This window comes from Cydia splendana, chromosome 5 (genome assembly GCF_910591565.1).
Source record: "Cydia splendana chromosome 5, ilCydSple1.2, whole genome shotgun sequence".
Taxonomy (NCBI): domain Eukaryota; kingdom Metazoa; phylum Arthropoda; class Insecta; order Lepidoptera; family Tortricidae; genus Cydia; species Cydia splendana.
This window is the reverse complement of record NC_085964.1, coordinates 13,759,625-13,774,066: the sequence shown is the minus strand read 5'-3', so window position 1 is coordinate 13,774,066 and position 14,442 is coordinate 13,759,625. Positions and strand designations below refer to the sequence as shown.

The following is a 14,442-nucleotide window of genomic DNA, read 5'->3' as shown; positions in this document are numbered from 1 at the left end:
AAAGTGGTCACTTTATATGGAAATTCTAAATAATGTGACACAATTTAATCACTTGTATGTGTTAATGTGCAAATCAAAATAGTCATGTTAATGTTCAATACCAGGTTTAAGTAGTATTTAATTCGTTCAATACTTGCCGTATTTACCTCGTAACAAATTCGGCAAAAAACCGGAATTGTACGTTAACCTGTCTGATTTGAGTACCTGATTGTCATATATAGCGTACCTTAGTAAAAAAAGTATTACAATATAGTCAGGCTAACCAACCGTATCGTTATATAGCTGGTCAAGCAGATCTTGTCAGTAGAAAAAGGCGGCAAATTTGAGAAATGTAGGCGCGAAGGGATATCGTCCCATAGAAAATTTGAATTTCGCGCCTTTTTTTACTGACAAGATTTGCTTGACTAGCTATAAATGCTGGAAAACCTTATTTTACCACTACCTTACTCTAGCCAGGAAAGAAACGAGTAGGTAAGTGGTATATTATGGTTTCAACTAAATTGCTACAGTAACACGGATAGGTTGTACTATGATCTCAATATGAATGGATATATGTATACATTACAGTACATATGGTGCTACTTTACCGCACTAGTGCGATAATTAGCACATTACGTAACTGTGTCGAAAATTTAAAGGGCCATATGTACTGTAAAACGTTGTACTACGATACATGTGCGAATAAGTAATTTGCACTTGTATCGTAATGTACCCACTATTAAATGTTGCTTGATGCTTGTTTATAACTCCTAATATAATTTTACACTAGAATTAGCTGCACATCTAAGAGCAGGCGCGCACGGGCAACTTTGTCTCCGCAACTTTATGTTTTGTCTCTGTCGCATTTGACTTCGACACTTGAGTGCGACAGAGACAAAACACAAAGTTGCCGACACAAAGTTGCTCGTGCGCGCCTACTCTAATAGTATGTATATCCACTGCAATTGATAACCTAGTCCTTATTTTGTTAATGGTTTTTAACAATATTAAATAAAATATCGCTAATAATTATTGCTTTTTATTTAAATGATTCCTAAGATATCTTGTAAGTTCAGCCAGGCGTGCTCAGAAAGTGTCTGATCTGATGAAAAAGGATGAAAAGGAATAAACACTATACCCACTTGCACCAACCACATCTGTCAAATGTGGTTGGTGCAACTGGCCCTATGACTACAAGTACTTGTCCGTGTTAAGCTCGGGTGTTAAGGCCCCAGTACACAATGGGCCATCGTCGGCCACTCCAAGGGACGCAGCCATGTGGTAGAATGAGATAGCAATATCACTTGCTCCCTCTAACGCATAAATGCGTGCCTTGGAGTGGCCGGCGATGGCCCATTGTGTACTGGAGCCATTAGCTACACGCATAGATATATAATATTTAGAGATGACGTCTCAGCGAGCTGTCAGTGGGACCACTTTTGTTTACGATTAACAATGTGGCCCACCTTATGTAGCCATGTCGATAAAGTCATATCGATAAACTATCGACATTTCTTGCAATTTTAATTTTACTTCAAAGGTTTAACGATACCTAAAATGAACAAAAACGCTTTTATTCTTTATTGTGGTTATCAGATCACAATTTTATCGTCACGCCCCTGCAGGGAACGAAGGGAAAGTTCAGATATTTAATTAAAATACATAAATACCTACTAAAATATGTGTTCCGCAATAATCGAATTATTTTATTATATTCTAATATATTTATTATTCATTAGCATTTCAATTATGTTTATGTTTAACGAAGATATTGAAGCTTCAATTAATCGCTATTTCGTTCCGCTGTGTAGCGTTTATCGATATATAACATGATTAAAATCGACTTTTCACATCCCTAAAGGAGCACACATATACGTTTTTACGCACACATGCACAACCTGGGTCTACCAAGTAGCTAACACACTATCGCACCGCACCAAGGTCATTGTGGGACACACCCATAAGTAAGAGCGAGAAAGTGATATCTCTTTCTCGCTCTTACTTATCGGTGCGTCGCACAATGACCTTGGTGGGGTGCGATAGTGTGTTACCACTTTAAAAAGGGGACACCTTGATTTAAAGTCCATCTTGTCAACAGTATGGTTGTCCTTGTTTGACAAACGGCATTTTTAAAAGAGCAAGGAGAGAGAAATATACTAGTTGCTGCGCCGTCAAAGAGAACAGACAGCGTTGGGGCCTTGGCTACACGCGTCGTGTGCAATAATCGATCAGTGACTTCGACGGAATTAAATTTTTACGCCATTTGAACGCTCCCTAATTTGACATTTATGAGTTTATGACATTGACATCTCACTTCATATCGCTTGCAATTTTCCAAAACTGCAAGAGGAAAGAATAATAGATTTTCACCTTTAGATCTTTCACTTCGAGAAATTTTAAAATGAGTATCAACAGACTTCCTTTTGTATTGAATAAAATCCCAACTGTTAGAGTGAACCCAGCCATTTGCCGCTTTATAACTACGAATAAGGAAGACGTAGAAACTCATACAGGCCAAGTAATCAATGCATCTTTTTACTTATCTTTCAACGGAATTAGCTAATTACACATCAGCATGTCGCTTTAAATAAAATTACTGGTTAAGGGATCCTTGATTTTGACAACAACACATCAATATTATATAACTAACTAACCACAGATACATCCAACTTATTCACAACATTGCCTAAAATGTATAAGCCGTCTGATCATTTTAATAATATGTTAATTGCTTTTTAGAAATGGAGTGCAGACGACTACAGACTTGCTAGATTCGAAAATGCTCCAAAGCAAGTTAATCCCAATTGGGCTGTAAAACTCATAGCAGGAGTCCCTACAAAACAAGTGACCCAAAGAGTAGTATGGTGTGATGGAGGAAGCGGACCGGAAGGACATCCCAGGGTTTACATTAACTTGGTAAATATTGTATATATCTTGCCTTGTCAACAGTACTGTCTTTACCATAAGTGCATATGGCGCCCGTGCCCCCAACCTCAGGGGGCCCCAAAGGACAGATAGTAACAGTATTACCCATAATAAATAGAAGATCATAGTAGAAAATTTCTAGTTTAATTAGCTTTCTTTACTTTCCAAACGGGCCCCAAATTCTTATGTGCCCAGGGGCCTCAGCATAGTTTAAGATGGCCCTGCTTGTCAAAACCATTTTGTGGATAGAAAATTGTTTATACTTTTTCCAGTAGTTTCCTAGTCAACAAATATTTCCCTCACCTTTTATTGATGCATTATTCTTTATTTTTTAGGACAAGCCTGGCAACCACTCCTGTGGATATTGTGGATTGCGTTTTGAGAAAAAGGATCATCATTAACATTCACTAATGATTGTTGCTGCAAACTGTTTCAATCACCCTTATTTGAAAATACTAGTGATCTATTATTTTATTATTGCTTAGTAATTAAATAAAATGTAGGTGAAATAAATAATTCATTAACCTTGTCTTTTCAGTTTACATTTAATATACACCGAGGCGGTTAGGGATGTTGAGTCTAAATACAATTTTGAGAGAAGTGAATAATCTGTGTTTTGGCAAGTCACAATTGAAAAAATTATGACCTTTAAATAATCTCTCACCACCTCTTTACACAAAATCTGATTATAGCTATTAAAAAAACAACAATTTAAGGTCTAATACCTAAATATAATACAAGTTATTCAAGTAACATTTCTATCACAGTAAGCATATTGATTGAAATATTGAAGTAGGTATGGTAGAAAATATATGGTGTTTTAATTGTAATAGCAAAAGACCTATAAACCTTGGGTATGAAAGTAGAATAACAGTCATTGTCCTTAAAATGACTATTCTAATGATATCACATTACTTAAAATGGATTGAAATAATTTAACGTGCAGCCTACAACACACAGCTTTGGTATTAAAGATCATACATATATATAGTTTGTCAAAGGACTGTCTCATTTCAATCATAGACAGAGGGAATCATACTATCTTTGTCTTACACTAGTACTAGCACCAAAAAGAAAAGGGATGACTGACAAATTGGTTTGACCAACTATACTTCACAAGTGGCTAGTGTGTGTTGCCAGCAAAAAACAAACTGAAGATTGTGTTGCATACTTCCATGGGATATTTTCCTTAGTGTGATGATATTTTATTATGAATTTACTTTCATAGCCTAGGTCATCTTTACATGCCCCATAACAATAATAATTGTAATATACTTATAGAATGAACATAATAATTTTATTTATGGCAAATTATCAATAATTTCTGAAGTAACTAAAATATTATTGAGTGAAATTTCAAACACATTTACTTTGTTTAAAAGTAAAAATAAGAAGTTTTAATGAATGCCTAATGCAGTTTGTAATCACAATGCAAGTATGTAATATTATCTAAATGTGGACTATAAGAAATAATGAATATAACATCCCATAAATATTCACATTTTATTTACTTCTCAGGAGACATGGAGTTCTCATTTTGCAATTGTTGTCTAATGTCAATGTTAGACTGAAGAAGTTCCTTCAATTTCTTGTGAATATCATCATTCTTTTGTTCCAGAAAATCAAGTGCCGTATTTAGCTCGTCTAATTTTGAATCCAACATTTCATACTCTGTAAAGATCAATATGATTAAGTGATTATATCGTTCGGGATAGTGCAATACCGCATAACTAACAAAAGCAGTATGGTCCAATTTCCTTGTACATTGTAATTTTTTTGAACTCTTTCGACTTTGTTAGTTGCACGGTATTGCACTATCCCCAACGATATGATTAAGCACTTGTCTAGCAAGAGCCGAGTCTTTGGTTCTTGCTTCACAAAGCTACCATCTGAAAAGTCAAAAATAAGCAATTACCTCAATTAGAAAGGTAGTATAAGAACATTTTGTTTTATATTAGCTTTTTAATCCTCACACACAAGTTCCACCTAACACACATACAGTCAATGTATACTTTACCACTGGAACTAAACTCGTTATTTTAATAATTGCATTCATGTACGACATAGTAGGTACAAGGTAACAAATATGTGGACATGAACCCTGATAGGGTGTAGCAAATTATTAAGTTTTAACACACTGAGTGTAGCCGATAACACGGGATAAACATTATGTAGGGAAAAGCGCCTACAAAAGTAGATGGAACAAGTTGCCTGGACGAACAAAATTGTTATTTTGAAAAACCTTTACCTTCACAAATATTATCATCGTTGTTTTCATCGCTCGGCGCAATTTCACTATCAGCCTCAGCTTTATCCTGATTGGGCTTGTTGTTCTCTTGACCAGCCATTTTGTATTACAGAAATATTAGCAAAATGTAAATAAAATAATATTTTTATTTGTTTTTTGAAAACAGTAGAATATAATGTATATTGCAAAATCGTTCGAGATGTCAAAAATGATAGACAAGATAGACCACGTGTCAAGTGACTACTTTCATAGATTATTATAAATATTCTTTTAAGGGCATGATAATAGCCATGACACACTACCGCACCGCACCAAGTCATGGTGCGGTGCGGTAGTCTGTTATGGCTTTAAAAAGGCGCGCTACTTGCGCAAGTTTTATTACAAATATAATTATATAATTATTAATTCTTCTACTCCAGACACAATAAGACAATTTTTTATTTCTATTATACAAGTGAAATTAACTTTAAATAATTCTTTTTATTTTAAATGACCACTTATATAGATGTAAATTACATAATTTCTGGAGATATAAGAAACGGACATGATAGGGCCGATGTATACAAGGGTATAAAGGTCCTGCTAAATAATAAATTAAAAAAAAAACTTTAAATAAATAACAAATAATAGTTAATTACTTATTTAAATTAATTAATTGTTGTAATTATTAATCGGGATTTTTGTGCTTTATCCTGAACGCAGCTATTTATTATCTATGTTCTACTGTCAAGTCTTGAGTGATGACGTTTCTTTGAGGCAGTGGTGAAAACATCGATTTATAAAAAATAGAAAATTACGGCAATCACCAAAGGAAGTCTTTGTTTTAATTATTGACACTTTCTTTTAATAATTGAAAAATGTAAGTATAATTTGAAAATGTTAGATATTCCTGGGCCACATGTAGCATTTAGTAACTATATTTGTTTTACTAAATCAATCACTGTGACAAGCCTTGTATACGCCTTTTATTGTGTCTAGTAAACCTATCCTCCTTTTGTGTTAGTACTTTAAGTTTTTCAGGAAATACGACTTAACTAATTATTTCATGTACAACAATTCAGTAAGTTTTATGCACAAAATGCAGTATATATCGTAGTAATGTGTTTTATATAACTAGACTTACAATCCTTACAATGCAATAAAACATAGATTGGTTAGGAAATCCCATTAAGCGACTAGAACTTAGGATATTACATACTTACGTCTTCTTACTTTATATTTACATGCTGAGTAATAAAGTAATAGTGTAATAAGTATTTCCTCAGCCTCATCTTGTGCTTCATTAGATTTGGCTGGCTTACAGACTTTACTGTTTGATAAGTTATATTTCTTCTTATAATTAATTGTTGAAATGTACCACTAGTATTTTTTGACTAAGTAGAGTATATAGACAACATATAGTGAACAAACAAAATTTAAAAACTTCTAATCAAAACACAACAAATGTTTGTTTGAACCCTTTTAAGGTATTCACATGGGTGTTGTTTTACTGGCTTACTACACTTTTGATGGCACATAACTTTTTTTGTCATTGGTTGCTTGGTTCTAAAACATCTCATGAGTAAGAGCATAGTTAATGATGAAAAGCATACATATTGTTTAAAAGAAAATGTGTATATAACACATTATATTTAATAGTGAATTGTTTGCCAGCTAGGCAGTTACTTGTTACTTGTTGACTATGTTGCAACAGAGTACTTTTAAGTGTTTTCCACCCTATTCAATCTAGTTTATTTCAAACTAATCTTTAAATAAGATTTTAAACACAATTAAAGTTTTTATTTTAACTTGTATCTTCTGTTGCTTGTTGTATTTTTGTGTTAAGTACTGGTTAAAGTTTAGGTAAAGAATTGAATTTTATGTTAGTTTCATTTATGCAAGTGATAATATTTTGCAACTTTTTGTATTAGGGCCATAGGGCCTGATTACACTTTGGTTAGTGTTTCATATGAGTTCATACATTATCTACTCGCATTTAGTAGCACAGCATGCAGCATTTAGTAAGCAGACCCTTAGTGAAACTTGACCCTAATGTTCTGTATACATATGGAATATAATCGAGTATTCATAATAATTTCAACTTACGGATATCCATGGCCATGAAAGAAAAAAATATTAAATTGTTAAGATATTGATTGATCTTGAAACCAGCAGGTCCATTAAATTTTCTGTCTTTTCAGCTAACTAACACATTCAAAGTCTTTGTTCTTCTTCTGTTATGGCCATTATGATGTAATATTTCTGTTTTCAGCAAGATGACATCAGGACCGTACAATTATTCTTATATATTCAAATATATAATAATTGGAGATATGGGAGTTGGCAAATCATGCCTGCTGCATCAGTTCACAGAGAAAAAATGTAAGTGTAGTTTAGGATTACAGTGCTAATAATATATTATCTTATATTCTTTGGTTCCTACCATAATAAATAAATTAATAAAGGTTTAAGTTTATAATATAGCTTTGTCAGTACCATCTTTAACATAAGGGCACACGGGGCCCATGCCCAGGGCCCCCATCCTCAGGGGGCCCCGAAGGACAGACAGTAACATTATATTTGATTACTAATAAAAAATTGAAGACCATAGTAGAAAAATGTTAGTTTAATTAACTTTCTTTACTTTTCAAAAGGGCCCCAAATTCTTATGTGCCCAAGGACCCCAGCATAGTTTAAGATGGCCCTGAGCTTTGTTAATTTCTTTTAGTCATTCTAACCATGTCAACTTCAAAGGCATGTACTTTTTATTAAAGCTTAAGTATTCTTTTGTTGCAGTTATGGCTGACTGCCCACATACAATTGGTGTTGAGTTTGGCACCCGGATAATTGAAGTAGCGGGACAAAAAATCAAATTACAAATATGGGACACAGCTGGACAAGAGAGGTTCAGAGCTGTCACTCGCTCTTATTACAGAGGAGCTGCTGGGGCACTAATGGTGTATGATATAACGAGAAGGTAAGAAAGACCCATGTTTAGGTGAAGAACCCACGTAGCGGCGTGGCACGGCGGAAGCGTGGCGCGAAACCTTGCATCACGGTATTCACGGTGTAGGCAATCCGCCGAGTCTGTGCACACCACGCCGCGCCTTCCGCGTTACTGCGCGATGCAGCGGCGCCGTGTACTCTGTCGAGGCGGATCACCTACACCGCGATACAAAACTTGACGCCGCGCCACTGCCGTTCCGCGCGGCACAGCAGTGCCACACCGCTACGTGGGTTCTTCGCCTTAGAGTATAACTCATGAATGTTGACACTTCTTATTTTATACATTAAATTGACTGTCTGGTAAGTGACAAGTAATGTGTAGACATTTAATTACTAGTACCCTATAGCTATACTGTTTCTATTTGTACAATATGTTGCCATACGATTAAATGAATAAATTTATGCATTTTACTTTCAGGTCCACTTACAATCATTTGAGCAGCTGGCTAACGGACACACGTAATTTGACCAACCCAAGCACTGTGATATTCTTGATCGGCAACAAGTCCGACTTGGACGGCCAGAGAGACGTAACATATGAGGAAGCCAAACAATTTGCTGATGAAAATGGCCTCATGTTTGTAGAAGCAAGTGCCAAAACGTAAGTACATATTAACTTTTCTGATTAAATTTCATTTTTAGACTAGTAGTTCGCCCCGTACTGAGTACTCGCGGATTCATAGACATTGATTCATTTTAGAAAATCAATGTGGGCGAACTTATTGACCCCCATTTTGTATTAAAAGCCCTAAAGGACATGCGTCTGCATCGGCGGCCGGCCCGAGTCAACTGAGAGTCTGAGACGCGCGCTTTTTTTTTAACATGGGAAACTGAGTCGGCCGGAAACATCCGGCCCTATCTTTACCCTAGTAAGAACGCGCGCGGGCGGCGCGAACGTATTTACGCAGCGGTTAGAGCGAGATATAAGATAGGGCGTGCTACTCTCGCAAGCGTAGTAGTAAGCGGTAGGGTAATCCTGGATTGCTGCATTCTCAACTACCCGTTTTGATATCGCGATCACTAGAAGTTCAACTCCAGACTTTTAAAACCAGAAAGACAGCCATTTTTTTTTTCTCTATACTTATATCATATATAGTCACGAAATTAAAAACCCTATTAGAAATCAGTCGCGGTGTACCTATATATAGGGGCATTCCCAAGTCTTTGTATAGTAAAGCGCGAGCAGTCGCGACTCGCGACTATTGGCACTGTAGGTATGTAGGTACACCAAGCTCCATCTTGGAATCTGTATGCAAACTGTTGGTTATAAACTGAATCGTGCTAATGTTGTCTACAGTGGCCAGAACGTGGAGGAGGCATTCTTGGAGACCGCTAAAAAGATATATCAGAGTATTCAAGACGGCAGGCTGGACTTGAACGCCGCGGAGTCGGGTGTGCAGCACAAGCCCGCGTCGCCGGGCCGCCCGCTAGCCGCGCCGCCCGCTGCCAAGGACAACTGCGCCTGCTAACTGGCCACGAGCGACTGGGTCACAAACGTTCGGGAAAACCGGCGTCTTTTCTGCGGACATTACGAAAGTTAACGGTTTGCGTAACTACATATTTTCTAAGACATTCACCTTACAAATTTTGAAAAGTAGGTTTTAAGATGCCTATGAGGTAAACTACGAAAAGTAGGCTTTAAAGTCCGTTTATTTTATGATATCTACAGGAAAGACGCTTAGCCTCAACTCATACTAAAAGTTTTTGACCCGTGTACTCGTGACACGGCCACGGCCCGGAACGCACTCTTCGACAATCCCGACAAGGCTAGTTTGCTTGGTGTGAAATCGACTTCTCTTTATGAAACGTCCAAAAACTTAAGGCGCCACTAGAAACAAAAATTAAACCTCCGCTAAAAGTTTTAGCTATAGCGCCCGCCCGGCTTCGCACGGGTTAACAAATTAGACATCTAAACCTTCCTCAAGAATCGCTGTATTCATAGGTGAAAACCACATGAAAATCCGTTTAGTAGTTTTTGAGTTTATCGCGAACAAATACACAAACAGAAACGCGGCGGGGGACTTTGTTTTATAAGGTATAGTGATAATATATAGTCAGTGGATGCGCAAAGTATGCGTCCATGTATTTTTTGTGAAATTGATTTCAAATTGGCTAGCCTATTTTTAAAGATTACCACAACATAGTCATTTGGTACTGATTGACAATACTTTTATAACTGAGCAATCTGATTTTAATAATTATTTTGATTAAAGTTCCTTTCAAACAGAAATATTGTGGTAGAATCTGGGTAGAAAATTCTGGTTTTTGTATGGGAGTGTCGTATCTGTTCTAGTATTATGTAATATGTGTCACGAGTGGCAGCCAGTGGGTACATCTCCACACTTTAGTGTGCACTAATGCTTTCGGGATATCATACTTTAATCGATAAGTTAACTAGAGTATTTAAAATAATAATATATAAGATTTTAAATAAGAGTATTTACCGAGTCCCATTCTGCTTCTACTTATTTACATTCCAAATCTATCACTGGTTTATGGTGCATTACTTTAGAACAAAAGGGGTTTTCATATTTTTTCAATCATCTGAAGCCAGAAGCAGAGGCGTATTTACAGATTTGGCGCCCCGGGCCATTTTGATTTGCCGCCCCCCTTCATCAGTGACGATAAAGTATTTTATTTAAGAAAAAAAAACCTGCAACAAATACCTTTGGGGTGTGAAATAAAAAAAAACTAAACATTTACCATTTACTCACATAGGCATTTACATTGTTTTCCTATGTACAAATTGGTTGACAAAATCATCAATAACGCTGTCGTAATTTAAAACGTTTGTCAGCTCAGCTTCTATATTAAGAAGAGCTAAGCTATTCAGGCGCTCTTCGCTGATAGTGGAACGTAGATAATTTTTTATTCTTTTGAGTGCAGAAAGGTGACGTCACTAATGTCACTATTCTAGATACAGATTTATATGGGCCGTTTTTGTCACTCAATGACGATGCGACCTCGTTATATTTGCCTGATCTGATCGGTGACCGGTGGGTACTGCTGGGTTTTGGCCATTGAGAATCAAGGTGAGACATGGCAGTCAGGCTGGATATAGCTAAGGAGTTCGGTCGGGTCTGGCATCGAGTCTGCTCGAGGGACTATGTTATACAAATGGATCGCTAGCTTTTTTTCCGGTAGACGCACATGAGCCGTATAGTAGACGGAAGCTGCTCCGATAGTGTGGACATTACCGCTGGCGTTGCACTAGGTTCTGTGCTGTCATTGCTGCATATCAATGATAATCATTGCTATGCAGACGACAGTAGTAGGGTTGCGTATTACACAGGCCGTACCATTATCCCTCATTCTGTGGTGCTGGAAAGTCATGAAAAGTATTGTATTTGTACCTGATATCGAGAGCACTCTATCTGTACTGAGTTTCGGCATGGGATCGGAACAATTTAGTGAGATTCAATACCACGAAGACACAAGAACCGCCCGTATGTATATAGTCAGATGGGTCACAAATAATGTTAGGTACGTAAGTGAAAACGCGAGCGTAGCGAGCGCGAAATTTTTTCGAGAAAATAGTAGGTAAATTTTTAGGGTTCCGTACTTCAAAAGGAAAAAAACGGAACCCATATAAGATCACTTTGTTGTCCGTCCGGCCGTCTGTCTGTCTCAATATAAAGGGTCTTGACATGACAGAGGGCGGCAAAATCGACAAGGCTTGTTATTTAAATTTTACAAATAAATAGGGGAGCGACAAAATTCTGGTCGACCCTATCTGAACAGCTAATAAAATATTTTTTTGTCCCAAATTTGCCGCCCCCTAAAATCTGCCGCCATAGGCTTCAGCCTACTCAGCCTAGTGGTAAATCCGGCACTGCGCCGTACTAATACTTCTTGAACGAAAATGTTGCTTAATTTAGGTACTTGTTGGTAGATATTTTTAGCAATTGGTGGGGTTTGAAGCGTTCGTTTGTTTATTAATTTAAATGTCAATTAAAATATAATAAAAAAAATAGCTAAGTTTGATTATAAAAGGCGCCCAGAAAAAACCGCAAGGGGGCGGCTTCGCCGCCCCCCTGCGGCCTGCCGCCCCGGGCCATGGCCCCCTTGGCCCTATGGTAAATACGCCCCTGGCCAGAAGGCAAAGCTGTCAGAAAGTGATTCATGTAGGTTTATAATTTTTACCCATTTTTAATTTTTGTGTATAATACTTGTGTGCTGTATTAATTTATTTATTCAACCGTGTATATGAACAGAAGTAAGAACCACTAATTATTAAACATTAACATTGTTTATATTGAATGTCAGTTATCTTACAGAGTTGACAAAAAGTTAGCCAATCATGTAATTTATCCGAACCAAAATCATAATATTCATGAAATTGTTTTAAGGCTGCGAGTCATCATCGGAATGTTGTATCTCGTTATTAATTTATTACAGTATTAAGCGGAAGACTAATTTTTACGGCGAAACAAAATTATTACATTATTTATGTTCCCTTTTGTAGTTTATCGAGAGAACTGTATGTTATATAGCTAAGAAAACTTCACTGTTAAAGTTCCTCTTTTCCGGCGAAAGATGGGGGCCTACCACGAACTCCGAAATTCTAAGTTCTCTAATAACTCTTGAGATGCAGGAGTGACAGAAATAGAAATACAGAAACTCCGAATTTCAAAGTCCGCGGTAGACCACTAAAGCGGAATAGTACAAGCATTATGATACAAGTGCGAAAATTTGGAAATTACCTATTCGCACGTTTTACAGTACATATGGCCATTTAAATTCGACATAGGCACGTAAAGTGTAAAGTGCACGTAAAGTAAAATTTTATACGATCGGCGAGAAAATTACTGACCGCCTATGTTATCATCGTCTTATCACTGAATGTTTCTATAAAGAAACTTCTAGCTCCGCCTCGCCCTCTAGGAGGAAATGTATCATTACTATCATTGGGTATACCTACCTAGCTATTGAAATTTAACCATGGGTGTGCAATATTCACAAGTGTACATTTAATAACTTGAATAATACATGAAAATTATCACAAATACCAATTTTAGATCACGATAGATTTCTGATCGAATTACAAAGTACCTAAGTTACCTAACACACGTGTGTGTAAGTTGAGGTAATACTAATAGCCTATACTTCAAAAAATAAAGTACATAGACATAGTATATTTCGGACTGTATAAACCTATGTTAGGTATGTGAAACATGTATATTTATTATTTTAAATAGTCTGTTCGAGATCCTGAAAACGGTGAAAAATAGAGATACTACTCCTAAAAATACGTGTGATACCTCATTAGATTCGTCATGATACCTAGAAAAATGTATTCGAGGCGTGTATTAGCATAGAAAAAATATCAAAAGGTATAAACAAAAAAGGGGGGAAAAGTAGTTATTTTTTATTTCCCCAATATCTCAAAAAGTATTCATATTTAAGAAACCAAAATTAATATTATAAAAGAGGAGGATATTTCCAATAAAACATTCCATACTTGCAGAACTGTATCTCCATTATTTATACTTTTTATTCAACGCTGAACACAGCCCTCCGCGCCTCATTTTCGGGAAACGCGCGTGGCGTGAAAAAGCGATTACGTAACGTTAAATATAATTTTAAGGGTATTAAATATTCATTGAAAACCTTTATAAAATTATGGTGTATTTAAAACATGTCAACAAATGTACTACTTGTAGAAATTTATCTTAAAGTTATTTTTTCAACAAGTTAGGCAATTATTAATTAACAAAACTTTCTCGAACTTCCTTCTTTATTGAAAACGAAAATTTTTTTTTATAAATAACTATCGTAAAATTATGTCGCTCTTTAGAGCCCTTCTCATATACATGCTTAATAAGATCACATTATAAAAGTTTTAATAATTAATCGCTTTTTCACGCCACGCCCGTTTCCCGAAAATGAGGCGCGGAGGGCTGTGTTCAGCGTTGAATAAAAAGTATAAATAATGGAGATACAGTTCTGCAAGTATGGAATGATTTATTGGAAATATCCTCCTCTTTTATAATATTAATTTTGGTTTCTTAAATATTAATACTTTTTGAGATATTGGGGAAATAAAAAATATCTACTCTTTCCCCCTTTTTTTGTTTATAACTTATGATATTTTTTGTGTGCATTACACGCTTCGAATACATTTTTCTAGGCATCATGAAGAATCTAATGAGTACCTAATGAGGTATCGTACACGTATTTTTAGGAGTAGTATCTTTATTTTTCACCGTTTTCAGGATCTCGAACAGACTAAAACCCGTTACAGGATAAATTATCCGAAATCTAAAAATGCGTTTATCCATAATTAGTATAAGGTAAGGTGGCAT

The 14,442-nt window shown here is 36.2% G+C and overlaps 3 protein-coding genes across 3 annotated transcripts in view; 2 read left to right on the top strand and 1 right to left on the bottom strand.

Annotated features, from left to right (window-relative positions):
• LOC134790812 (probable NADH dehydrogenase [ubiquinone] iron-sulfur protein 6, mitochondrial) overlaps positions 1-3,432 on the top strand; it is a 90,745-nt gene extending 87,313 nt beyond the window's left edge. The window contains exons 2-4 of the mRNA XM_063761769.1: positions 2,327-2,497; positions 2,719-2,895; positions 3,240-3,432. Coding sequence (XP_063617839.1) covers positions 2,381-2,497; positions 2,719-2,895; positions 3,240-3,305 — 360 coding nt within the window. The 5' untranslated portion in view covers positions 2,327-2,380 and the 3' untranslated portion in view covers positions 3,306-3,432. The remainder of the gene's footprint in view (positions 1-2,326; positions 2,498-2,718; positions 2,896-3,239) is intronic.
• LOC134790813 (UPF0184 protein AAEL002161) lies at positions 3,210-5,388 on the bottom strand. The gene is made up of 2 exons (XM_063761770.1): positions 5,153-5,388; positions 3,210-4,575 (listed from the first exon to the last, which is right to left on the bottom strand). Exons 1-2 carry the CDS (start codon positions 5,250-5,252, stop codon positions 4,412-4,414), a joined length of 264 nt encoding a protein of 87 aa, XP_063617840.1. The 5' UTR covers positions 5,253-5,388; the 3' UTR covers positions 3,210-4,411.
• Positions 5,389-5,856: 468 nt separating this feature from the next.
• LOC134790807 (ras-related protein Rab-14) lies at positions 5,857-10,549 on the top strand. Its single transcript, XM_063761765.1, has 5 exons — positions 5,857-6,011; positions 7,404-7,513; positions 7,928-8,108; positions 8,556-8,738; positions 9,435-10,549. The coding sequence occupies exons 2-5, from the start codon at positions 7,408-7,410 to the stop codon at positions 9,604-9,606; spliced, it is 642 nt and encodes a 213-aa protein (XP_063617835.1). The 5' UTR covers positions 5,857-6,011; positions 7,404-7,407; the 3' UTR covers positions 9,607-10,549.
• The last annotated feature ends 3,893 nt before the right edge of the window (positions 10,550-14,442 follow it).

Bases quoted from the DNA above. Each gene is read 5' to 3' on its own strand.
- LOC134790813 (XM_063761770.1), bottom strand. From the start codon at position 5,252: ATGGCTGGTCAAGAGAACAACAAGCCCAATCAGGATAAAGCTGAGGCT. The intron at 4,576-5,152 runs GTAAAGGTTTTT...TGATCTTTACAG, and splicing joins CGATGATAATATTTGTGAAG to AGTATGAAATGTTGGATTCA.
- LOC134790807 (XM_063761765.1), top strand. From the start codon at position 7,408: ATGACATCAGGACCGTACAATTATTCTTATATATTCAAATATATAATA. The intron at 8,109-8,555 runs GTAAGAAAGACC...TTTTACTTTCAG, and splicing joins GTGTATGATATAACGAGAAG to GTCCACTTACAATCATTTGA. The intron at 8,739-9,434 runs GTAAGTACATAT...TGTTGTCTACAG, and splicing joins GTAGAAGCAAGTGCCAAAAC to TGGCCAGAACGTGGAGGAGG.